Genomic DNA, 27,118 nt, shown 5'->3' with positions numbered 1-27,118 from the left:
GCTCTTCCTCCAGTCCTCCGCCGTTACCTGCTTGATTTTCTCCCTCAAGATGACGTCGACCGTGGACAGCTTGAAGTCTCTGTTGTCCGCAGCGATGCCATTTTTGACCTTGGCCCCCACAAGCTAAATGGGATTAAATTCGCAGTGGTACGGCGGGAGCCTGAGTACAATGCAACCGGTCCTTACAGCTGTGTTGTCTACGATGTAGCTCAGAAAGCATGACTTTACAGATGTCACCAGCTCAAGCAGCTGCGTCTTTATCATCCTTTCACCGTAGGTGATGTTCTTGCTTGTGAGCCACTCCTGTATCTTTTCCTTCTTCCAAGCTGTCGTCGGCAATTTCTCTTCGCGCCGGCTATGGTAAGGTGCATTGTCTAAAACAATGACGCTACCAGCTGGCAACTTCTGCAGAACGTCATTGAACCACCCCTCAAAGCGATTGCCATCCATTTCCTCGTGGTAGTCGCCTGTCTTTTGGCCTGGGAATATATCCAAGCAGCCGTCGACGAAACCATCCTCGCTGCCGATGTGCGTCACTATCAGGCGCTGACCTTTCCCAGAAGGTTGTTTTAGACCCGTCGTCAGGCCATTTGCTCGAGCGAAGAGGCGTCCGCGCTTCTGCACCACGGTGTCTGTCCACACGATTCACCGAGTGTGTCCCGCCGTCACCCATGTCTCGTCCAGGTAGAAGATCTTTCGGCCTTCCGCCCGGTAGCGCTCCACGTCACGGAGGTAGCGATTCCGCCAATCGGTGATGTCATCCCGGTCGATAAGCAGCGAGTTGCGGCTTCTCTTTTCGAGCTTGAAGCCGATCTCGGCAAGCAGGCGACGCACAGTACACCGCCTTAGTGATGGTAGTTTCATACGCTCCGAGAACTCGGCAGTTACCTTCTCGACCGTCAGTATCTCATTGCGGCGAAAGAAATTGTGCACACATGATCTCAGCGCGCACAACGTGAAGCTGTCAAACTTCGCACTGCATCTCCTCTTCTCCGCATTGCGTGGGCGCTTTCGCGAGGGCGTCGTCAGTTTGCTACCCGAAAAATTCGAAGCTTTAACTTCCGGCCTCACCCTGAACACAGTCCTTTCGCTTACACCAAGCATGTCGGCGACAAACTTGCTCGTGTCCTCCACGCTGCGTTCAGGCTGCCTGTTACGCCAAAACGTGTAGCAGTGGAAGATCATGTTGCGTGAATCGCTGTTCAGGATGTGGCCGCTCTTGTTCTTGCCGAGGCTCCTTGGTGCTGTGGTCATCGAGGTGACACAAGGCTCGTTCGGCAACAAAGAATCGCGTTCTGATGTCACCTCGCTGAGCTCCATGGTGGAAAACTGGCACAGAATGCCGCGCGCGATCGTTCGCGAACTCGTGAGATCGCAGGTTCGCAACTGCGAAAAAAGAAAAAAAAAACATATTAATTAAAAATAAGCCCAACACATTAAAAAAATAAGGTTGTGCAAACACACAAAAGTATATATGAATCTTATGCTATTAGGCCAGCGACTGCTACGCCCGATGCCGTCGATCTTGCTCTGTAGCAGACGACGCACAGCGTTGTAGAAGGCACGGAGTTATTTTTCTCTCGCGATCCGGCATGTGCGGTAGCATTTCCATCATGATAGTTTTACCAAACCACTCGTCAAGATACACAAATCTCATTTATACCGACAAATACGTGTTTTAGAAACAGTCACAATTTTTTGAGTGGGACTATTTCTTTAGTCGCGGAGGAATTGGCTGCTGCGCTTCGGTCAACTGGGCGGGGCCTCCTCCTGTCTTCTAAAGTTGTACCCGACTATAGATATGCCGAGACAGGTGCTCTACGACGGGGAACAGCAGATGAAGCGGCGCAATTTTTTCGTGAATCCATCGTTTTAAGACATGGCGCTCCCACATAGTCATCACTGACAGGGGTACTGCATTCATGGCCAAGTTTTTGGACATTCTTCTATGTTTAAGTGATACCACCTACCAGAAGACCACGGCCTATCACCTTCAAACAAACGAGCTGACGGAACGACTCAACAGGACACTGGCTGACATGATAAGCATGTACATCGATGTAGAGCACAAGAACTGGGACGAGGTTTTACTCAATGTCACCTTCGCGTACAATACGGCTCGTCAAGAGACCACTCGCAAGACACTCTTCAGCCTCGTGTACGGCCGTGAGGTTACGACAACATTAGACGCAATGCTCCCTCATGAATTTGATGACAACGAGATGGGTGCTGAAGAGATCACGCAGCGAGCAGAAGCAGCTAGGCAGCTTGTGTGTTGGCGAATCTTCGAACAACAGGACTGTGATGCCAGATGCTACAATCTTCGGCACAGACCCATAACATACAACATCGGCGACAAAGTGTGGGTCTGGACACCTATTTGTCGGCGTGGGCTCTCTGAAAAGCTCCTGCGTAGGTACTTCGGGCCCTACATAGTTCTTCACCGCATCAGTGACGTCACCTACGAAGTCGTTCCGGACAGCTCTCACTGTTCAAAACGCCGACGGCATTTACCTGAGGTCGTTCACGTGCTTTGTATGAAATCGTACTATGAATACTGACAAGACTGTGCATTGTTTTTTTCTTTATCGCAGTTTGCCAAGCCTCTGTCATCGGGACGATGATTTTTTTTTCTACGGGGGGAGCCAATGGTACAACTATATTGCCGCAGGTATTTGCCAGTGGGGACGAGGTTGAAGTAGCGCGGGTTTTTAGGTTATGCGTGGAGCCGAAGAAGACGTTGGTTTTTGTTGACAACTGATAAGGTGTTTTTGTTGGTGCTGCTCGGCGTCCTCGTCGATCCAACGTCGTTACAATATGGACGCCAAATACACGTGAGGGAAGTTGAAAAACACGTTTATTCATCACACATTTCTTTTGACATGTTTTTTTCATCACATTCGGAGGAGGTCAAATTACCTGCACCTCTCGACTTCAAATGCTTCTGTTGCTCTCTTTGGGCAGTCCGTTCTTTATTGAAAGCCTTTGTCAAGAAGTGTATACGTGTGAGTATATAAAACTGCACTATTTTTGCAGTGAGTTCTTTCCTGTGAACATCACAGCCAACTCGACTCAGTTTGATGCCTGCTAAGAACTGCATGAAATCATGGATGCTGAAGGAATGCAGTTTTTCAGCAGAAAAAAAAGAAAGTAAACGCATCCTCTAGGGTCTTTACCAGTTTGGCCAGATTGTCACAAGGATACAACAATCCTCCCTTGTCAAAGTGGCTGACACTGTTTGGTTTCACTCCGGCTTCTGGTTTCTTCCTGGCAAGGGTAGAAATGCACTCGTTGCAGCAGCTTTTTTTGTTGAACTTTCTTGCAACATAGCCAGCAATGTCACTTTTCTCAATTATGTAGCTACTGTGATCAGTGCTCAGACACTGCAGTGTAGACCTAGCCCCATCAAGATCTCCAATTTCTAACATATCTTCAACGATGTCTCGAATGCCAAAAATGGCATCACTAGTGGATGGTGCAGAGGCATCAAGGAGAGCGTTTACAAGATTTCCTGAAGCGTTTCCATTCTTCGGTGGTCTAGCGAGGTTATAAAAACCCAAGCAATTCACAGTGACAAGAAACTGTCCAGGATTTGGATGGTCGTTCTCCAATTTCTAACATATCTTCAATGATGTCTCAAATGCCAAAAATGGCATCACTAGTGGCTGGTGCAGAGGCATCAAGGAGAGCGTTTACAAGATTTGCTGGAGAGTTTCTATTCTTCGGTGGTCTAGCAAGGTAAGCAATTCACAGTGACAAGAAACTTTTCAGGATTTGGATGGTCGTTGGTACTGCAATATTGCCTAATTATCCCAAAAACGTTTTCCAACTTGTCCTGGCTAAGCTGGGATGTTAACTTGTACCTAAAGCCGAGTGATGTTAAGTAGCTAAGAAGTGGAAGCGTGCTACATATAGTGACACGTAGCCCTTCGGCAGTGCTTTTACTCACAAACCCGCCATCGGCTTCTTTTGCTGCTTCTTCCCAGTAGTGTAGAAATACAAGGAACGCCTCGAGCTCAGCAACTCTCTCTGATGATGGTCTTAGCCCGTCGGGCACCTGGACGTCATTACAGATATCAGTCGACTCATTCGCTTCACGAACTCTGCTGTGGGTGTAAATTTTGAACGAGAAGCCTGCTCCTTGTCTGCTGTCAACAAAAACATGCCTTTCAAAACTTCGTCACTGAACAGTGTGAAGGCCAAGTTCACTTTCATTTCTGAAATGAATTGGGCCGAATGTGTGCTCTTGTAATATGCGGCATGGCCTTCAAGCTTAGAGAACTTTTGTCTTTGTCCCATGCTCCCTCTATGTGCTCAACACACGCACGACTGTCTGGAGTGGTGAAACCGGTGCTTACAAACGAGTTGCGAACACACTTGACTAAATGTGGGAAGTTGGAGCAGAAGTGAAGGTTTCTGGATGGGTCCGCAGGATGGGTAACCTTGGCAGTGATCTTCCCTGAGGATGCTGAAATAAAGAAAAAGAAAAGAGCAAATCAGCATATCTGCTTTATGAGCCCTAAAATTCCCTCAGTACCAAAAGTGACAGAAGCGCTTGAAACAAAACAACGAAGATGCACTGTTTTGGCAAGCTGTTGCTGGTATTGAGCAAAAGCACAGAAACAACATGGCCAAAGGAAGTTATTCACCAAGAATGAGCCTTATGCATACGTATTGTTTTGCGTTTCCCATGTCCGTAGAAGGCATTTTGAAACTGGCACAACAGAACAAAACTTTTAGCTTCATACCGCCAATTTCAGATGACCTCCACAGGCTCCGATTCCACGTTGCTCCGTCGCAGGATACAGAATTGACAGTCCGGCTTGTTCCGACAAGAGGATAGCTTCTAGAGGAACCTTTGCCAGCATTTCCGCTTTGATGTTCCCTTTTGACGAGAACACACCTAGTATCTGTGTCCAGTCACCTGCATAAAATCGAGCATAGAATAATAGTTAGGCCTCATTTTTAAAAAAAAAAGATGGCTGTCTGGCCTGCAAATTTGCTGGCCATTTGCAGTTGCTGGTCAGTCTCGTAAAATTGAAAGGATTTCTCGCACTTGACGCAAGTGCAATTCACAATACTGATTAGGCACTTTTGCTCGACGTGACATCTAATGGGGTGTCGATTTTGAAGTCCTTCATCCGGCTTCCGGGTGAGCCCAGAGGACCTAAATGCTTCAAGAATCGGAGATAGGGTAATCAGAGATCGTCCTGCAGTGGACATAAAAATAGGCTGATGATGATGACTTGGCGGTAGCGCTAGTCTGCCTCCCAAAGCAGCAGCAGCTCGGCTATTTTGCCGAAGCTGTGGTGGGCCAAGGGGCGCCCAGAGACCTTGTCAAATGAGAACCCACATAAGCGCCAGGTCATGGTACATCTTTACGCATTAGAAAGAAAAAAAATGGTGAGTTTCGAGCAGCACCAGGATTCCAACCTAGTGCCTCCTTCATACGAGGCGCACGTCAAGCCATTACACCACTTAGTGGTAAAATGGTGCTACCATATGAAACGGTTCAGCTTGCATTGATGATCACAAACATTTGTGACATTATGTAAGGTGAAGAAACTGGTAGTGATGGTGCAGGGCAAAATAGCACTTGTGTTGCATCTGCCAAGTTTAATTCGCATTGGAATAAACCTTTATCAGACATGAGTCGTGACATTACATTTTGTCATTAGCATTACATCTGTATAAACTTTGTATTTGATGTCAATTTGACAAACATTTGTATCATTGATGCAGCCAGTTTTTTACCTCTCTGTGTACTTCCAGAGGCCAGCTTTTCAGAGGCGACAGACATTCTGTCGCCAGCTCAGGCATGCTTGATGGCCACCTTCAAGGACCCATCTGATCCTTTGCAGGAGCTGGTAGACCGGCTGGCAGCCATGCTCAACTCAAACCTTGGCCAACTGTGTGGGCCACGCTGTAAGGACCTCAAGGTGGCGCAGCCTGAGAAGTACGGCTGGGAGCCCAGGCGGCTGCTGGACCAGTTGACCGACGTTTACCTGCACTTGGACTTCCCACCCTTCCTGGCAGCTGTAGCGCGCGACGAGCGCTCATATCAACCGCAGCTGTTCGCAGATGCAGCAGCGCGGATGCGACGAGCCTGTGTCAAGCCGCAGCCGCGGCTCGAGCAGTTTGAGCAGCTGGTGGCACGCATTGCAGCCGCTGCCGAGCAGGCACGGCGCCAGGCCGACTATGCCGACGCGCCCGATGAATTCCGCGACCCGCTCATGGACACGCTCATGGAGGAGCCTGTGGTGCTGCCCAGTGGCCACGTCGTCGACAAGGCCACCATCGTGCGCCACCTACTCAACTCCAGCACAGACCCGTTCAACAGGCAGCCCCTCACAGAGGACATGCTACGACCGGGTGAGCACTCAAAATGGCACAACTGACTGTACCATATTTACTCGATTGTAATGCGCACCAGACTTTGATACACAAGTGTAACTTTTTCTCATTGAAACAACCAAGATTTATTCCCAATGGGATAATGTTGCAATGAATTAACCAGCGTCTTGCCAGCAAGATCGTCATCACACCGCGGTCCGGTACATATGGGGCGACCAACATGGTCACTGAAGTCATTGAGGTCGGATGACTTTTCATCGCTTTCAGTGGTCCACGTCATTGGAAATTCCACACTTCTTGGATGCCTTGCTGACCATGGCATCGTGCACCATGTTTCTTTCAGCCATCCGCCGTAGTCTTGCATTGATCCTAGTGCTAGGCGGGAATTCGTGGCAGCCATTAACAAGCCACTTGGTGTCGAGCGCCCGAATCCAGTCTTTCCCTGGCTTGTTGAGACACATCCAGCAACTGCAATGTCATGCCACTGGGCACCACGAACATGGTCTGCAGCGAGCTTGTCCTTGATGGCACTTGACATGTGTCAAGCATTGCACGCAGGCCAGAGCTGCCTATTCCACCACAGGTTCCAGTCTGCAATCAAGTCGCTTCTCATTGGCATGCACATTGCTCATCAGTTGGATTTCTTGTAGTTAAACATAAGATACGATGACAGTTTGTGCCCATTAGCAGTGGAGCAAAGCATTGTGGTGACTCTTCATAGCCGGAAAACAACTCGCGCATTTGATTTGCCCCCTTTGTTTCCACAGTTATGGTGGCCGGTATTCTGAGGACAGTGGCGTCTGATCAGCATTTCTGATTTGCCTTAGCTTTTCCACATATTCTACAGGCACATGCCCGTGCGCCTTCAAAGTGAAAAGCCTTTCCCTTTTTTTTTAATTTGTTTTTAGCACCTGCTGGCTTTTGAGTCCTTTCACGTCAGCCCTTCTTGTATTGCTAACTGCATCGCCTGAATTTTGAGTAGTTGCCGCTCTTGCCCTTGCATGTTTTCTGTAAGCAGCCTTTCTACTTTGGGGAATCAGCCCATCATTGGTCCACAAGTGCATTAACTTGCTACCAAAAATTCTGTCCTTCTGTTAGCGCAAGTCTAGCATGCAAGTTTCAGGAAGTGCAGGTGATGCAGCCCCGGTTTCTCTCTGTCTCCGCACACTTTTCTTTTAAATCCAGCAAACTTGGCGTGTCCTTGCAGTCGGCACTTCCATGCTGATTCAACAGACTCGCTGGCTAGGCTTTCAGCTTGTCCCAAGTGGCCATTTTAAAATTCTAATGACGATATTGTTACGAAGGATATTTATTTACAAATTGAAACGGGGGTACGGGAGGAAGCCACAGGGAAGCACCAGCCGATCCGGCGTGCAGCCGAGCTCACGCGCCCCCAATCTACTACTTCTTTCTCGGGCTCATACACGCAGCGCTGCGACATTTTCCCCGGGGTGCAGACGAAGCTCACTGAGCGAGCTACGGAGACCTATTGTGGCACTGCTTAAGTCTGGCCACATGAACAACTTGCGTCGTGCGCGATCGCCGATTACGTGCCGTCATTTTGGCAATAACATAGTTCACATCACTCAAGCGAGTGAGTATAACGAATGGTCCCGAGTAACTGGCAAGAAACTTCCGGTACAATCCCTTTTTGCAAACAGGTGTCCACAACCAGACGTAGTCCCCCGGGGGTAAAGTTGACAGGGATATGCCGGGCATCGTAGCGAGTCTTGCTGTGGCCTTGGGAGGACAACGTCCTGAGATGCGCCAGTCGACGAGTATCTTCAGCACGACACAGAGTTTGGGCAATTGAAGTCTTCTTGACACGATAAAGGTAGAATAGTGTCCAGAAAGCTCTGGGGAGTGCGTGCGTACAGGAGAAAGAACGGCGCATACCCAGTAACTTCATGCTTGGCGGTATTGTACGTGTACATTACAAAAAGTAAGACGGCGTCACAATTTTTGTAGTCAGCGGTGAAATACATTGACAGCATGTTGGTAAGCGTTCGATTCGTCCGCTCCGTGAGGCCATTGGTCTGCGGCTGGTAAGGACTGGAATGACGGTAGGCAGAACCACAAAGCCGTAAAAGTTCTTCAACGACGTCAGCGGTGAATTGCCATCCACGGTCACTGATGACAACCCGTGGAGCACCGTGACGCAGTATGACGTGATGCAACAAAAAGGAAGAGACATCTGCTGCAGTGCCGCCGTATCCGTGTAACGAGTCAGATAATTGACGCATACTATAATCCATTTAAAGGAAAACTTGCCTTTGCTTCAAGTTGTCGACAAATTCGACTTCGCCCTGCCATCTGCTAGCCGCCTGGTTAGCTCAGATGGTAGAGCGGCTGCCCCGGAAAGGCGGTGGTCCCGGGTTCGAGTCCCGGACCAGGACGAATTTTTCTTCAACTGCGAGGCTTTCTTTCGAGGAACCCGGTTGGGTTTCCATTGTAGCAAATTGCTACATTTGGGTGGATGTCTCAGTTTTCCTTTAATTACTTATCTCCACCTAGCGGATTTCAGCTGAACTATTACGTCATACTATAATCCAGCGGTAGCCAGCTGACGTCTTTGGAAGCGGGCCGAGCAAGTCAATGCCGACTTTTTCAAAGGGCAATGTCGGTGGTTTAACTGGTTGCAAATAGCCTGCTGGGGCCGTCATCGTTTGCTTGTGGCGCTGACAAACAGTACAGCTGGCAACATACTGTTTCGTTGTTCTCCAGAGTTTAGGCCAGAAAAATCTCTGGCGAAGTCGATGTAGTGTGCGTGCAAAGCCAAGGTGCCCGGACGTGATATCGTCGTGCATGGAACGAAGGACAGCAGGGTGTAGGTTTTCGGGCACCAGAAGAAGCAATGGAGGACCATCAGCTGAGTAATTTTTTTTTGTATAGCAAACCATTACGAAAAATAAACGGTGTTCCTGCAGACTCACGAGCAGCTGCCCGCAGAGATTGCAATGCAGGGTCGGAACGTTGCTCGCTCTCAAAAGTACTGAGGTCGCGGAACTCGGAGGAGATGGAAACGAGATAGTCATCAAAGTCATCATCGTCAGCCTTAGTGTGCGGCGAAGGGAGACGGGATAGGCAGTCAGCATCCGTGTGACATCATCCGCTCTTGTAGGTACGGAAAAGCTGTACTGTTGAAGGCACAATGCCCAGTGGGCCAACCGACCAGATGGGTCGCGCAGCCCAACGAGCCAGCAGAGTGAATGATGGTCGGTCACTATCGGGAACGCGCGGCCGTGCAAATACGGACGGAACTTCTGTATGACGAAGACGACTGCTAGACACTCGAGTTCAGTGACGGTGTAGTTTCTCTCTGCTTTTGTCAGTGTTCGACTGGCATAAGCAATGACATGCTGGCAACCACCGCAGTTCTGAACAAGCACAGCGCCAACACCCACACCGCTGGCGTCAGTGTGCAGCTCAGTAGAAGCCTCCGGATGGAAATGCTGTAGAACAGGCCCAGAAGTCAACAAAAATTTCAGCTGTCGAAACGCAGAGTCGCAATCAGCAGTCCATAAGTAGGGCGTGTCATTGTGAAGGAGAGACGTGAGGGGAGAGGCAAGCTGTGCAAAATTCTTGATAAACCGTCGAAAATATGAGCAAAGGCCCAAAAAACTTCGCAGGTCTTTCACCGTCTGTGGCTGTTGGAAGTCATGAACCGCTGCTATCTTTTCAGGGTCTGGTCGTATGCCGTCTTTGTCGACCAGAAAGCCTAGTACAAGCGCTTGACGCTCACTAAAATGACACTTTTTAGAGTTTAAAATAGGCCCGCTTGCTGGATGCAGTCAAGAACAACCGACAGGCGCTGATTGTGCTCGTGAAATGTCCTGCCGTATATAATGACGTCATCTAAATAGCACATGCAAATTTCCCATTTGAGTCCACGGAGCACCGTATCCATAAATCGCTCGAATGTCGCTGGAGCGTTGCATAAGCCAAAGGGCATAACGTTGAACTCGAAGAGGACATCAGGTGTCACAAAGGCTGTCTGAGGGGGCAAGCACACATCTTGCGACACAGAGAGGACGTCCGCGGCATCACTGGTGCTATCTGTTATGGGGGGTTATTGCGTTGCGGCGAAGAGAAATCGCGCCAGTGCCACAATCCAAAGTTGCCCCCCACTCACGTAAGAAATCAATTCCCAATACAGTAAAAGCTCGTTAATTCGAATTTTGCGGGGACGCCCAATGAGTTCGAATTAAACCGAATTCGAACTAATGAAATTCATTGAAAAAACAGCAGGAATTGAGACCGGGTTGTTGGAAAAGCACTCAAAATATTTATTTGCGAAAATAATCTGTGATCACTGTCTGTTTCTCTTCTTTGAATGCGATCGCCATAGCCTTGTTTTCCAACGCACGAATGGGCAGAAAGCATCCTCTTCGCCTTCCTCGAAGCTGAAGAATAGACGCGCGACACGCATAGCCTCCATTAGCTCCAAAGCTGAGGGCCGCGTGGGTGCCTCATCCTCTTCGTCATCCACACCTACATCGACGACGGGCGCTTCTCCACCAGTCACCTGCGCGATGATATCATCGTTGGTGATTGTGCCGCAGACCGCTGCACAGCGATCTGCATCGACGTAGTCGTCGAAGGTCACGTCCTCCAGCGCATCCCGCAATCCGGCAGGAATGACCACGGCCTCGCGCTCGTCGGGCTCGCAAGCTGTGCCCTCATTCACACAAAAGCCACTGTGGCGGAAGCAATTGGCAACAGTTGTTGCCGTGACCTGATCCCAGGCCCGCACCAACATATGCAAGGCCGTGAGCAGCGTCGCATCGTAGCCACGTATCCAGGCGCTGCGCTCGCGCCATCTATCGTTGAGCCTTAAAAGCTTGCGGCGGCAGTATAAAATACCACCACGCAGCGGCGCGCAGTTGGAATTATCGATAGAGGAGCCGATGCACGCATGAACTAACGAGTTGGTTAACCCATAGACGCCTATATGTTGTGGCCGGACCATGACCATCAGTTTGAATTAACCCGAAAGTTCGAATTAATGAGGTGCAAATTAACGAGCTTTCACTGTATAATGTCATGCGTTGCGCGTGCAAGCACAGTAAATTCACTCCGAAATGTCTGGTCCCCTACCGTAATTGTAGCAGAACAAACACCAAGAGGGCGTAACATTTCCCCGCCAACTCCGCGAAAGGTAGCGTTCCGATCCCACGAAAACATAACTTTTTGTCAGAGACGATTTTTGAAGGCCAGACTCATAACAGAGACTGCAGCCCCGGTGTCAATTAAAGCAAAAGTGCTCACATTGTCCAGTGAAACACACACTTTGTTTTTAAACATGATCGCACAAGGGGGTCTTGATGAAGATAAATGTATTGCGGCCTCGCCCCCGTTGGTCGCACCAGCTAGTTTCCCAGCGGCGGCGGTGACAACGAGCGACGACGAGGTGACGGAGAGCGCCGTTGTCATGTCGGTGGTGGTGTGAGGCTGCGCTCGGAGACAGGAGAGTCACTGCGGTTCGCGCGTCCCTGCTGTAGCCGTTGGAAGGAACTGGGAAACTGCCAGGGCTCGTCAGCGGGCACTCGGGGGGTATAGGCATTAAACCGTGGTGCCCGCTGCTGGCGGCGGTGGCAATACCTAGCAATGTGTCCAGGCACACCACAGCTGTAGCAAATGCGGGAGTCGCGGCTTGTCATGGGCGACGTGGGTGTCGCGGGTGAAAAGGAACTCGCAGGCTGGTTGTAGGAGGGAGGCGGCCGCGAAACAAATTGTTGTGGTGAACCTTGCCGGCGTTCCAGACTTGTCGGTTGCGGTCGCCAGTTGCTGCTGTCCGCACGATCAGCATAAGCCCTGCGAGGCTCCCGGTAACCCTGACGTGTCCAGGTGGCACATGAGAGCGCTCGTCAAATGCACACTGATGGCAGACATGAGCGTCGTCAACAACTTTAAGATGTGCGAGCTCTTCTTTAAGCACTTGCCGTATCACAGAGATGTCGTCTTGGGCTGGGATCGACACATTTGCAATAGTGGTGACATTGTCTAAACGTCCGAACTTTGTTGCAATCCTTCTCATTTTCAGTGCTTCAAACGCCCGGCAATGTTTCCTCAAATCAGCTGGAGTATTAAGGTATTAAAGAATCCGGCGTACAGTCGAGCTCACGCGCCCCCAATCTACTTCTTCTTTCTCGGGCTCATACACGCAGTGCTGCGACAATATGGTAACGTGGTTTTATGGTCAGCAAAGTTAGGGGTGCTGTCATTATGTAGAGGAAAACAAAAATCTCATTTTCAAGAGCAAATTTGGGGGTGCGTTTACATGCAAGTGCGTTCATTATGCGAGTATATATACAGGGTGTTTCAGCAAACACTTTCAAAATTTATTTATGCTTGCCTGTGGCAGATAGCCCAATTCTAGGTAATGAGCTGGTTTACTCGAAGAGGCGGACATACTTGCACAAAAAATTGAAATGCACAATACACTAATTAACAGAAATCCACTAATTAAGTTTTTAACTAATTACCTGATTGCACATATTGCAATTTACAAATTGTAGCCGTGGAGTTCGCAAGGCGGATCCACTTGGAACAAATTCTCGGGGTGACACCAGTTTCGAGATATTAATTCCCGAACTTTCCGGAGAAATGCATTGGCGTTCCAGTTAATTTTGTGCTTCAATGCAAAAAGCGACATTTTGTTAAGAACCTAACTGGAACGCCAATGCATTTCTCCGCAAAGTTCGGGAATTAATATCTCGAAACTGGTGTCATCCCGAGAATTCGTTCCAAGTGCCTTGCGAACTCCATGGCTACAATTTGTAAATTGCAAGATGGGTCATCAGGTAATTAGTTAAAAACTTAATTAGTGAATTTCTGTTAATTATTCGATTCTGCGTTTCAATTTCTTGTGGAAGTAACGTCCGCCTCTTCGAGTAGACCAGCTCGTGAACTACAATTGTGCTATCTGCCACAGGCAACCTTTAAGAATTTTTGAAAGTGTTTGCGGAAACACCCTGTATGTATATATATATATACAGTAGTTTTAATTAGGGATGTGCAAATATTCAATAATAGATTTGGAATCGAATATTCCACAGTATGAAGGAAAAGGCCAAATATCGAATATTATAAAATTTTTCACTAAATTTATTGCTTACAAATTTTGCACAAAAAGGTAGTGCTGCACATGCTTGGGAGTCCTCTCCTAGCATTGCATAGCATGGATGTAGCAAGTCATCGGTGAATTAGTTTCCTAGGAATCGAGATTTTCAGGGTGGTCTACTCTTAATCAAGGGAACACCAAATTAGTATGCCAACATGGATTACAGCTCAGTTTCAGTGTCATTGTATTATTGTGTTATTGGAAAATGTTATTCTTTGTCAATAGAATTTCTGTTGAATAGAATCAAGCGCCTTTTTTCCCCCTAAAACTAATGAATTAATGACATTCTTTTGTACTGAATGCCAAGGTTATCAGTTTAATAGTGGACCTGTGTTTTCGCAGCAATCTTTCATGTACAGCATAGAGCACTTTGCTTTCCAGTTTTTCTCCAAAATACAAAAGAGCCCCCCAAGTTTATGGTAGGTGGGTTTTCGGAAGGCCAATCTGTGCGACAGATGCAAAGATTGCTCATCACATGACTCAAAAACAGAAGACGGCGACAGAAGAAGGCGTGCTTCGTCCCCGCTTTTCTTTCTTGCGCGTACGAAATTTTGCCGCGGTCGTCGGCTCCCCTCACACGCTTTCACTCACACATGCAGCATACAGTGCGCGGTGACAGCGTTATCGCCTTTGCACTTACTACGGAAAACTAGCACAAAAAAGACGTGGACGAGCAAGAAACTACGAACACGGGAGCTGTTTGTTGTTTCTGGCTCGTCCACGTCTTTTTCGCGCTAGTGTTTTCTTAAGGTGGAACCACACCAACTCAGTTTTGATGTTTATACGGAACATCTATGCGCCAAAACCAATTTTAGCGCCTCAACGCGTCATAGACACCATTCTTAGCAAATACGGATCTCAAAGGCAATGCTTTTACTGGCGGAAACCGAAAATATGTCATAGGTGTCGCCCCGGGCACTTCGGGCGGCCAATCCCATCGTCACTCAAGTCACCAAGCCAAGCGACATGAAAAGTCAACAAGGCCGCTCGGGCTGGCAGTTCGCAACGCACAATACGGGAACGGTCCCTCAGTTGCGACGCAACAGCGGGGTTACCAATGCATTGGGTCCTATGGGAGCTATGCCGGGACCGGCCGAAAACGATGTAACAGCTGGGGAAACGCAGCACCCGGAATGTAACAGCGGGGTTCTACTGTATAATGGATGTGTAGCAAGGCTACACTGAATGGTTTGGAAATGTTCGGTGAACTTGCCCAGTTAATACTGGAGAAGTCAGAGTAGCTGTTGGGAGCATTCATTGTATTTTGTGAACTTTTTTTTTTTTGCGGTATAGTTGTGAACTTGCAAAGTGATCAAGGCTAGACGTTATTAACATAATTGGGATATATATTTATTTTTTTTAGGGCAATAACCCTATGCTGAATGTTTTAAATATTTTTGGTGAACTTTACCTAGTCTATACTGAAGAAATCTCAGTCACTGTTGTAAGCGTTCATTTCGTGTTGTGATCTTGAAAAGTTATCAAGGCTAGACATTTTTATTATAATTGTGATACACATTCATTTATTGTAAGTGCAATAAAAGTAGTCATTTTTATAAATGTTAGAGTAACGAAATCCTACTTTGGATGCCACTTTGAGTCCTTGAAAAACCTGTGACAAGTCCTGGAACGTCCTGGAATATCCTTGAATTTTTGCCTTTGAAACCTGTAGGGTTTGAAACCCTGGTATGCAACCAGGTCGTGTGATTTTCGCGCCCACCGTGTAAATCCAAAGCTAGTCTTGTGACGGGTCGATCAAAGCTACAAAAGGAGACTGACATGCATCTACTAACAGTGTCAGGAACGAGAGGCCGCCGTACGGTTTGTCGCAAAGATGGCGGCTGTCAACAACTTTGTAGCCATATCCTGCACTCGTTTGCGAGGTGGTTTGTCAGCTAGCCAAGTGTCACACAGCTGCTGCGAATAAATCTGCGTCGATTTGGTGCCAAACAGTAACTTTAGTCACCGACACCCGACGATCAGCAACACAGATTAGGCCTAATGGCCTAGGCAGCGTGGCCATGGCGAAAATTCGCCACTGCCCGTTGTGGTTGCGGGCCATTGCAGAATGCTTGCCGCTAATATGTTTGTGCAGATGGCTCATGAGTGATTGGTCCCGAGATCATGTGTGCAAGTCTGACGGCTGTTTAGGCGGTGTTCGTCATGGCGTCTCCAACGCAATCTGTGTGCCTACCATCGGCTAATTGGCCTGATATTTGCTCATGCGTTCGCATTTCACGAAATACATGCTACTCCCTCAGTTCGCGTTGCATTATCATTTCAGTCAGTCCTGTCGACAGAAACGAACCTTGTACCGAGAGAGGTGGCCCCGGCCGACGCGGTGCTGTTCTGCAAAGGGCCGCGTTCGAGCACTATGTTTGTGATCCCTGCATCGGGCCAACGTCGGGGAGCACTCGTGTTCACAGTAACACAGTCTGCTACTGCATCAACCGGGACAACCCGTCCGCGGCATGCTGAGCCCAAACGAAGTAAAACACTCCCTTGGGTGGCATCGAGCGCGAGGTTGTCTACAGCGAGTGCAGCATGTGGTGCTGTGCCTGTCTATGCATCAAATATATACCAGGGGCGTAGCCAGGGGGGGGGGTTCAACCCCCCCCCCCCCGAAATTTTTTGCGCAACCCCCCCCCCCTCCCCCACTTACCCACCCTTTTTTCTCGTCGCTTCGCGCTGACATAAGTCAAGAAACCGGTGCTACTATCACAATTTCATTCCTGGGCGCTTCCGTTTGGGTTGATTTACAGCGAATCATGTCTGCATATGGAAAAAAAACTGTCACGGGTGTTTGTCAAGGCTTTGACACTCTGTGATGTTTTGGGCGAGAATGTGGCGGTCGCATTCTGCAGAACAAATGCGGCAGCCGCATTTTGGATGAAGGTGAAAATGCTCGAAGCCCGTTTAGATTTAGGTGCACGTTAAAGACCCCAGGTGGTCGAAATTTCCGGTATACATTTCCGCTGCTTCCCTTCAGGTGCCGGTTAGGCCGCGCTCGCGCAGGATCTTAGGCTACGTTCACACTTGGTCTCGAAGCTGGCGGCAGCAGCAAAATCTTGAAAAATCCGCCCGCCTAGGCGGCAAAACAGGCAGAAAAACAGTTTAGGCTACGTTCACACTTGGGAAGCGGCAAGCAGGCGGAAAGGCCAAAGCGGCCGGAAAACCTTTTCCGCGCGTGTCCAAGTTGCTCACATTTGTTTTGCTATACCGCCGCGGCCGCCGCTGACGCTTTCGTCCACATCCATCTAGTCTGCGTACGTTTGTCGGCGTAGTAGCGCTCATTATCGCATTTCGAGCATGGTATGTTCATTCATTGACCCACCCGTAATCAAAAGTGATCATTTTGCGCAACTTCGCATATCATCTGCGACCTTCGATAAATTCCTCGTTGGCGTTCCGTAATTCTCCTCACACGGGCGCGGTAGCGCTGAGTCACAGGTTGGTGCCTAGGCATGATTATATTTCATTAATAGCTTTTATTTACAAGTTCTAATAGCATTTCATCATTTCGTATTATTGTCGGCGCCTCCAGAACACCAAAGCGGCAACGGGAACACCAAAGCTAAAACCCGGGCTGGCCCTTGTGTTGGGGCTTGCCGAAGCCTGCGCGTCCTACGTGAGACCTACGCCCCCAATCTATTGCCGCGACGAGAAAAGCACCCCGCGACTTCTGCAACATACCGTGCACGTGCGAGGAGAATTATGGAGCGCCAAAGAGGAATGTGCCTAACTATTGTCTGCCATGGAAGTGGGAGAAGAAAGGGCTTTTATACTTCAACCTACTTGTTTTATGGAAATGGACAATGAATAACGGAAGACGCGGACACCTCGGAAACGGCGGTGGTGGGTTCCCCTGGCTTTTCTAAAGTGTTAGGGCCCATTCACACTTGCGACTAGGTGAGGTCGTGCGACCAAGTTGGTCGCAAAGCGACCAGTCGGAAGTAGTCGCAAATGGTCGCTTTTCTCGAAATGCGACCGTTTCGGGCCAGTCGCTCACTGCTCGATTTTTCAGTCGCGCGACCGCAGTCGCAGAACAGCGGAACCAATCAGATGCGAAGGAACAGGACGTCCGTATACGCAGGCGCTTATTTTACGCGGCGATGACATTTCAAGCAGACGTGAACGGCATATCGCGATACATTTCGGTTTAGCGACTCGTCGGTCGCATTTGTAAGTGTGAACATCGTTCGTTTTGAGTAGCTTTCTGGTCGCCAGTCGCAGTCGGTCGCGCGACCTCGCCTAGTCGCAAGTGTGAATGCGCCTTTAGAAGTTGGGTCACGCCAAGGCTTCGTTGCCGCACCTCCGGTCGCACGACGTTGGATACTATCGCGAGTATTGCTGACAGTACGTTTTAGTACCACTCTTGTCGTAGAGCAAGGGGTGGTTCTCGATCGCGTCGATCACTTTTCGTGCCATATTCAATTTTACGACCGGATGTTTACATGCTAGTGTAGCTTCCGGTCGAGCAGAACGACTTTCCGCCGCGTTTTAGCTTCACCATGGCGAAAAAATCGGTCCGAGACCGATTTGACTCGGTCTGCGCGCGAAACGTCTCTTGTTTGCGATTGTGCCCCTACGGAAGGCTGGTAGTCACTGTTGTGTTGTTGAATCCCAAACTAGCAATTACGGAAGGCTGGTAGTTGCTGTTGTGTTGTGGAATCGCAAACCAGCAATGTACACACGAAGGGGTTGATGCCACCAGTGAAATTCCACAGACTCGCAACAGAATGCACGAAACAGACAGCCGACAAGCATAGATTACTGGTGTGCGCAGTACAGCGTAAGTAAACTCTTGTTGCAGGCGCCGACAGTTCTCGTCGGAGTTCACGCGTCCTGAGAAATTGATTATGTGCACTATGTACTGAACAAGACCGGAGTTCAGTCCTGCATCACTAGTACACCAATCAGTCGAGATTCTGTGAGGTACAAGGCCGCTTCCTGTTTGCCCCGGCGTAAGTGAAGCAGAAATGAGTTGCACGCACTACTGCGTACACATGCCATATCTATGCTGTGCGGTTAAATATTCTGTACAATTCTGAATCTGTTGACGTAAAGGCAAACGACGGCTGCACGCTCGCACACAGCGGAAGACACAGCGGCCCATGCACTTGCCGCAGGAAATGTAGCCCTCTCGTATGAGGGAGCAGGGCGACGAAAACTTCGAAAGAAAACAAGCATTACGCGTTTTTGCGCGTATTTAAGTTTTCTAGCGCAAAGACGCAGCGAACAAGCTATTGCTATGGGAGTAGGTATAGCCTGGTCACACGTACATTTTCACGTGTATAGCCGTCCTTGACTTGTGAAACGCACTTCGCCCCGACGAGGACGACGCCATCTACGCTTAACGGAGATAAACAATTAATGATGTCTTCTCCGATCGGGCGGGTCATCTCAATGATGCGTTTTCGAAGACTGGTCCATTCAGCGGCGCGATGAGAGACCGTTGCTCCAAACGCCCACTGTACCTTTTGTACTCGCTGTATTTTACTGAGCTAGCTTACTTTACTTTTTACTTAATTTCTTCACAAGCACATGCGAGAGGGGGGGTGTCCCATGTCTTTGATATACATGTAGAGAGTCTGCTTTAACTACCGATATTTATTATCGATCATGTCACGTAGAGGAAAGCAAACGCTTCCCCCCCCCCCCCCCCCCCGAAAAAAATTTCTGGCTACGCCCCTGATATATACACTCGAAGCTCGTTATAATGAAACCGCATATAACAAAATAATGAATATAACGAAGAAAAGGAAGTGCCCCTTGAAATCCCCATAGAGGTCCCTGTATTTAAACCCTCGTTTTAATGAAGTGAAATTGTCCTGCCAATGGCCAATGGCAAGTGAAATTGTCCTGCCAATAACAAGCTAGATTCATCTCTGAAACCCCCCAAAATATACCAGATAATTGTGCACTGAGTACATCGCTTTCAGCACTTGTTTGTCGTGGCAATTCAAAACTCCCGTGTTGAATGTGCCGTCGAGCAGCATTGGCCTCTCTCACAGCCGCGCGTAGCTGTGCACCTGCGCACTATTGCATTGCACGTGCCTGGCTGTGCAAGCGCCTGCCTCGCTGCAGCGCACCGCACAGGCAGCCGCAGTTGGGCCAGGCCTCTAGTTGGTCGAGATTTTCATGGCGGCATTCTCACGAAAAATAAAAAGAAACCTTCAGCGATTGAAGTGAAAAGTGCATGCATTCTTTGGTATCACACAAAAAACATACTGCACAGCATTCATTTCATAAAGAACAAGCACAAAACAAGCATCAAAGCCACATGATAAGACGCTAACAATGCTAAGCACGTAGCACTTCCTGGTAAAAATCACTGTTGCGCAAGCTGTCGCGGCAACAGCAACTGGTGACATAGGGAGTGACATCCATAGCCTTTTGTATATAAAGGAATCAGCCTAGTAACTGATTACATTGTTGTTGCAGCACCGCTACAGCACATGTTTAGGACTCCCATGGAGCAGGGTGAATATGAGGAGCGGCAAAGCAATACTGCCGTGGAATTCCAGCACAGGGGAAGTCCGCACGTCGGCATTCTCCTGTGGCCGAATAATGCACCGGAGAAGGAATTGAGCAATAAAGCTTTGCAGTTAGCAGTTTTAGTAGTGGTTTTCAACAACTTAACTGGGCATCCATTTTCACAGGGCCGTGATGGCGAGTCAGTATTTTCCATACAGCAGGCCACGCAGGCAACGGCAGTTGGGCCAGGCCTCGGACATCTCCCCGGTGCAACCTCGGGGGTCACGCCCAGGCCATGCATTCACTTTTCCCTCTTCCTGCGGCACGCCGTGCAGGCTGAGCGTGGCCTCTGAGATTGAATTGGCATCAGTGCAATCTCGCAGGCCACGAGCTAAGCTCGCATGGCAAAGTTCGCTTGCCTCCTCGGTCATACGGCAGAATGCTGTGTTGTGTGCCACCTACGGCTCGACCGCGTCGAGCCAAGTGTAAAGCGGACAAAAGACCTTCACAGTAGAACAGAAGGCAGCTATCTAAAAGCTGTCGCATCAGGTGCTAAGTTGTGTGTTGCACATGCCAAAGATTGTTTTGTTGTTTTATTAAAATTTCATTGTATGCATGGCCGTGTAGCGGTTCCACGGGCTGCAATGTCGTCGAAATGCTGAGAAATGTGTCATGCATAAACCGGGCTCCTCTCCCACGCTTCTTTCTGGACACATTGTGGCATCTAGTGGCACTGCCGATGGCCTCCGAGATGAGATGCATGGCACGCTGGTGTCTGCGAATGCAGAAAGTTGTTTCCTCACTTGCCGCACATTCAGTGGCACTTAATCAGTGAGTCATGTTGCCGGGAGGTTCATTGAAGAGCGGAACATAACCAGTGCATTCATCTCTCTAAAGCGTGTAGAGATGGGTTTGCACAAGGCTAACCCTACGAGCGATGGTCAGAAAAGGGCATGACGGTCCTCCACTCCGCAACGCTCGAAGGCGCTACGACGGGGTTTTCGACTCTCCGACACTGTGCAGAGAATGCTCCGGAGTCAGACCACCAACACACATACAGCACAGCCCAAGAGTCGCGGCACTTGCGAGCGAAGACCCACCGCAAGACCAATCGAGTATGCACACCTGCTGCGCTAGGGCTAACCAGGTAGCAGTCCACCAAGCGCGAGAAGTCGTGAGAGCAAAGGTCCCACGTAACCAACTCCTTGCGAGCATGTGAGCATCTGCTGCGGCGATGAAGGTCTCGGGGGGTGGAAAGGGAACCCGGAGGCCGCCACTGGGGAGGCCAATTGGGGCCTGTCCCGGTGACGTTTGCTCGCGCGGTGACTCGTCCCCAGGAGGGAGAAGCACGATTTGCGCGGGAAATTAGCCCCTGCGCGCTAGCTGTGTCCGCCATATTGCCATTGCAGCGGCGGTTCCCAGAGATTGAACTAAGCACTACATGCGAGCTGTTGGGCAAGGCCTGGGAAGGCACCTCGATTCCTACTAGCGTTGGCGTGAAAGGCATTCATTAAAAAGCGGCACATACCCCGTGGGGATGCGCGACTCTCACGCATCCCCTGATGTTGTTTTCCCCGCATAGCTCGCATTTCCTGTAATTCGGCTTCTCCGCGTGGCAATGCGCCGGCAGCGGTTGTGGTGGTTGCAGCGCATTGCAAGAGATGGCGCGAGTGTCGCGATGCTAACGCCACGAATGGCGGGGTGACTTGGGAGCAAAAAGTGGAAGGGGCTTCGTCTTCAGGTTGGGATAGGCGAGCGATGCGGACGTCCCGCACGTGCGCCAATCCACGCTTCGCGAGACCGTCTCGCGTGGCTGGGAGCAGGGCACCGGTATGGACGAACATGGATCGTTCGAACGCGCCACCGTTCGCGTGACCGTACACGTGAACGACTAGGCGATGGTGTCATAGCAGGGGGCGAACGTATTCGCTCGCTATCCGGTCGTGGCGTGCCCATGTGACTGTTCTATGCATAGTAATTCGGCTAGTGTGTATCAGTGCATGAAAGGTGCAATAAATGCCCTTTTGTTTGTTTACACTACTGTATTGTCGCTCCTTTGCCCCAAGAGCACGTGTGAGACCCCACAACCCAGTGCAGTTGTGGTGCAGACAGCTAATTTGTTTGGTTGCTGGCCTTGAGGAATCCTTGTGGCCAGGGTTTTATTCCGCTGAATATTGGAGAAACTAAAGGTATCTTTTTCTTTATTGTAGAGCGGCATATTCTCAGTGGAACATGCAGTCGACTCTCGATAATTTCAAGTCGCTTAATTGGAAGTGAAGTGAGGGTCCCGTCAGTTCTGCATGCAATCCTATGGAAAAAATTTGCGATAATTGGAAGTTCGAAGTCTAAAATATCAGTTAATCAGAAGTTATTTTTCAATCGAAAGCCTTGCGGCGATCTTAACGTTTGATAAATTTGCCATCTTGAAAGTGCAAGAGCAGGTTTGTGTGTCACAGTGGTATCGTCGGTATCGTAGCTGACCACAGCTCCACAGCTCATGAAACGGCACAATTAAGCAGTCAAGCCCGGCGCAAGCAGCACGTTGGCATCTTTGTCTTCATGTCTTTCTTCGAGTCGGTTCATAAGCACGTTGAGTCCGTTTCACTGGTGTTGCCATGTGCCGCATTTCAGTTGCACTCGCGACGATGACAACTCGTGGATCCTATCGCACGCTTGACTTGGCGACAAAAGTCAAGGTCTTGAAAGAAGTTGAATGGGAGGCTGTAAAACAAAGAAGTCTTCGCAGTAGAAGGGTGGGAAGGGGAAGTTTATTACCCGAAGGACCGTAACAACGCGTCCATACTGGCCGTTCGAATCAGTCCAGAAGCGCCAGATCACGAGCGAGCCGATTGCGCTGAGCACGCTAGTCGCCGTTGTCGTCCTCTTCCTCTAATATTTAACATACTCCGGTGCCTGAGGTGGCGAGTTCTAACGGGTACAATTTCTGCACAGGTCGGATCATCTGTGAAGCCACTGGGTATTTTAACTTTACATGCACGGACAATGCCATCTTTGGATGGCACGGACTGGCAACGTCCGTGCCATCCAAAGATTTCAGTCGGCAAAGTGCTCAGTTGTTGTAGGTCAATAGACGCCCTTCCCAATGACTTGCGACGGCACATCTTCACAATCCTAACTAACCACTCCCAAAAACCATCCCACCAAGGAGCTTTCTCTGCAATAAATTTCCAAGTTATGCCGTGGGTAGAGCAATACTGGCTGACTTCCTCTTTCCTCAACAACTGGTGCATGGAAGCTAGCTCACGGGCAGCTTTCTTAAATTTAGTAGCACTGTCTGAGTATACTATTCGCGGTGTTCCGCATCTTGCACAAAATCTTTTGAAGGCCATGAGGAAAACGTTTGTAGTAAGTCCAACCACATGCTCCAGGTGAATTGCTCCAACTGCTGCACACGTGAATATCACTATGTACACTTCAACGCCACTGCATTCTTTCACAAAAACTGGCCCTGCAAAGTCAACTCCCGTAACCTTAAAAGGGCGCGAATTGCACACATGATCACTGGGAAGAGGAGCTGCCGGTGCACTCGCTGCCTTGAGTCGGAAACGAGCACAAATCACACATTTTCGGAGCACTCTCTTCACTGCTTGTCCCACTCTGGGCACCCAGAACTGGGCGCGAAGTTCATTTAATGTGTCACCGACACCGCCATGGAGCACAGTTTTACGAGCTTGCAAAATGACGAGTCGCGTGACCGGGTGGTTCAACAACAGCGGCACAGATGTCTTTGCATTGTATATCGGCGTTCTGAAGGCGAGTTCTAATCCTCATGACGCCCTGGACAATCCTCATGGACAACGTCTTGTCGAGGTCTTGTCCCACTTCCAGTTGGGCTCTCTCTTTGGCATAGGTCCAGGTCTGCATTTGCTTGAACCAGATGTTCTCAGCTTCTTGAACTTCAGTAGCTGTAAGTGATCATTCCGTATGCGACGTTGGTCATCTACAGTTGTCCACGAAGCGTTTTACCCATGCTGTCCTTCTTGTCATTCGTAACCAAGAACTAAATCGTTCGGCACTGAAAAGTGGTTCTCTTATTACGCTCACCAGTACAGGAACATTTGTTTGTAACTCGGAAGAAACTTGTTCGTCTTCCGGTCCATAATCTTGAGTGTCAGATGTCGTTGGCCAACTATTTGCCAGTTAGGTCCTTTCCACCACAGCTGGCTATTTCGAAGGTTTGTGAGCAAAAGCCCACACGTCAGCAGATCAGCCGGGTTTCGTGTTCCCGGACAGTGATGCCAGTGGTCTGGATCTATTACTTGACGGATCTCGTTAACTCTGTTATAAACAAATTGCTTACACTTGGTTGCCGAGCTTTGTATCCAACAAAGCACTACAGTTAAGCCTGTCCACAGGTGCTCTTCTATTTTCAATTGCCTCGACTCTAGAGCCTCCCTCAAGAACTTTAGGACTCTAGAAGCCAGAACCGCTGCTATGAATTCCAAATGTGGTAACGTGATCCGTTTCATTGGAGCTACTCTATACTTAGAAAGTAGAAGCTGAACGTCGACGTTACCAGATTGATCTTCCATTCTCAGATAAGCTACGGCACCATAAGCAATAGAACTGGCATCAGCAAATACGTGAAGCTGGGAGCTTGAAGGCTTGTCCAATAACAACTTAGCTCACACCTGGGAAGTGAAAACACCGGAGAGCATTTCAGCTCATCGGACCAAGTCCCCCATTCGTGTCTAAGTTGCTCAGGCATAACTTCTTCCCACGCTGTGCCGTGCTCACACAATCTCTGAAAGAGGACTTTCATCCTAATGACGAACGGTGATAGCCACCCTAATGGATTGAAAATCCGTGCGGTCGTCTGAGGGACACATCGCTTGGTGTCGTTCTTTTTTTCGAGAATCTGCAACAGAGATTCCATGCTTAGAATAGTTTGTCAGCAGCTGTGTCCCATAGCAAACCAAGAACTTTCGTAGGAGCCATTGCTGAGACAGAGTCCAATCTATCAGTGATGTACTTTCTTAGCTCATCATCATTGGTGGACCATTTTTGCAGCTTCATGCCCGCTTTGCTCAGGATGAGATTTGCTTCTTTATAAAAACGGAAAGCTTCCTTTGAAGAAGGAACTCCTGTGACAAGATTGTCAACGTAGAAATTCTCGGCAAGTTACATGGCAGATGATCTCAGCGCAGGATCGACGTGCTTGAAATGATACTGGAGCGTCACTGTTAAGAGGAATGGACTTGCTGTAGTTCCAAATGGCACTTGTGTCATCCTATACTCCACTATTTTCGGCACATGTTCACTTGACATTGGCATACTGTCAAACCATAAAAACTGCAAGGCATCGCAATGAGGCTCTTGAATGCCGATTTGAAGAAACGCCTTTTGGACATCTGCATTAATTCCAATCTTGTGTAGCCTGAAATTCACAAGCATTTTAACCATGTTATTGTTGATCTTGGGTCCTTTTTCTAATAATTCATTCAGAGACGCTGCTCCATGTGTGTGTGACGAGGCATCGAAGACCACCCTCAGCCGTGTCGTCGAGGATGATTCCCTGATAACAGCATGGTGCGGCATGTAGTAACATCTCTCTACGGCGTCTTTTCCGTTGACTCTTTCAGCATGATCATCCAGTTCATACTGCCTGATAGCCTTGATAGCCTGCTGAAGAAGCTCCTCGTTACTGCCAAATCGCCGCAATAAACCGTGTAGGCGTCAAACTGCAACACTTTGGTTGTCTGCTAGGTATGTGTTGACGGGTTTGCATGGTAGTGCTACTTTGTACCTCCCGTTCTTGAATGCTATGTTCTCCGTGAATTGCCAGACCACTTCATTTCCATGCTCGTCGTGGGTAGAAGGGTCAGAAATGCCTATGCGCTGTCTAGATCCCAGAGTGCTGTAAGGTTTCAGACACGTCAGTCTCTGTGCAACTCGTGCGAAGGACACAAACGTGCGCGCGGACTTCTTTAAAATATGACCGTCGCATGGTACAGGCCCTTGAAATGTCCAGCCAAGCTTGGTGCTGATCGCAGCAAATCCTGTCACTTTGTCGTGTGACCAAGCGTCGTTTAGCACGAGCTTCCACATTTGGTCGGCTGCAATGAGCAAGCTTTGCCGACTTCTGTTTTTAGGCCAGGAAGTGATACAAAGTCGGCAATAAACTTCCTTTCATGTGCCAGCTTCTGCACAAATGACTGTGACTGTGGAGGTTCAAGCAAGTGATCACAGATAAAGGGAACCTCCAAAGCCTCGATTTCGTGCTTGGAGCTGTTAAATTGGCTCATCAAAGTCACCTTAAACAAGTTGAGCTGCTCTTTCGGCTCACCGCTCGAACCACCGAATGCTTTCACTTCAACATCTACCTTCTTCAGTGTTGGCAGGCTTAGTTTTCGGGATATATCTTCTCTGATAAACGTTCTCTGGCTCCCCTTGTCCAGGACCCCTCTTATATAGCAAAAATTGCAGTCACTTAAAGCCCATACTCGGAACGTCTGCAGTAATACATCATTTTCAAACAAATTGCTTGTAGGTGCCTGTGCAGCAGCATGCAAGCTCGGGGTTTGTCGTTCACTCGGTTTCTTCTTGCTAGTGTAGTTGGGGTCACAAACAGCTGTTGCGTGCTTGTCTTTACAGGTAGCGCAACGGTTGTTGCGTCGGCAATCTTTCGAGCGGTAGCCTGATATCATGCACTTAGCCAATATTGTGGCCAATATCGTGCAAAGCAGAAAAAAGTACCTTTCGTCTTGCTGGATTCGTTGTGTAATACGGAGGTGGTAGGTGTGGCACAAGTCTTCCTGTCACGCCTTCCATCGTGCGTGTCGTGAACGCAGGACTCCTGGTGACCACTTTTCTCACGGGCTTCGACCTCCAGTCAGAGATAATCTAATAGCTGACGCAACTCCATCTCTGACGACTGGATCTCGTCGGGCTTTCGTAGTAAGCTCTGTCGCTTGTAGTGTTCCACCACGATGTCATTGGGGATCACTTTCGTTAGAATCTCGACGAGCATTGCAGCGTATGAAATTTCCGATCGTCTAAGAGCCTTGAGACCTCTCACGTTAATATGAACGGTATCCAGGAGATTCCTCATAGCGGTCACGTCCGTAGAAAACCTCACTGGTCTCAGCATTCGAAGATTCTCCAAGTAATTCTGCTTGATAATCCTCACGTTGCCGAAGCGGT

General features: G+C 49.0%; 1 protein-coding gene across 3 annotated transcripts in view; it reads left to right on the top strand.

The window, feature by feature from the left end:
• The window catches only part of LOC119445387 (ubiquitin conjugation factor E4 B), a 441,801-nt gene that overhangs the window by 393,388 nt on the left and 21,295 nt on the right, over positions 1-27,118 (top strand). For 2 of the 3 annotated variants that reach the window (XM_037709694.2, XM_049664499.1), the window contains exon 17: positions 5,862-6,372. The exons of the other annotated variant lie outside the window; for it this stretch is intronic. In XM_037709694.2, the coding sequence (XP_037565622.1) occupies positions 5,862-6,372 (511 nt within the window). The remainder of the gene's footprint in view (positions 1-5,861; positions 6,373-27,118) is intronic. 3 annotated transcript variants of the gene reach the window in all.

This window comes from Dermacentor silvarum, chromosome 3 (genome assembly GCF_013339745.2).
Source record: "Dermacentor silvarum isolate Dsil-2018 chromosome 3, BIME_Dsil_1.4, whole genome shotgun sequence".
NCBI classification, from domain to species: domain Eukaryota; kingdom Metazoa; phylum Arthropoda; class Arachnida; order Ixodida; family Ixodidae; genus Dermacentor; species Dermacentor silvarum.
Note: the sequence above shows the minus strand (reverse complement) of the source record. Positions and strands in the feature narration are given on the sequence as shown.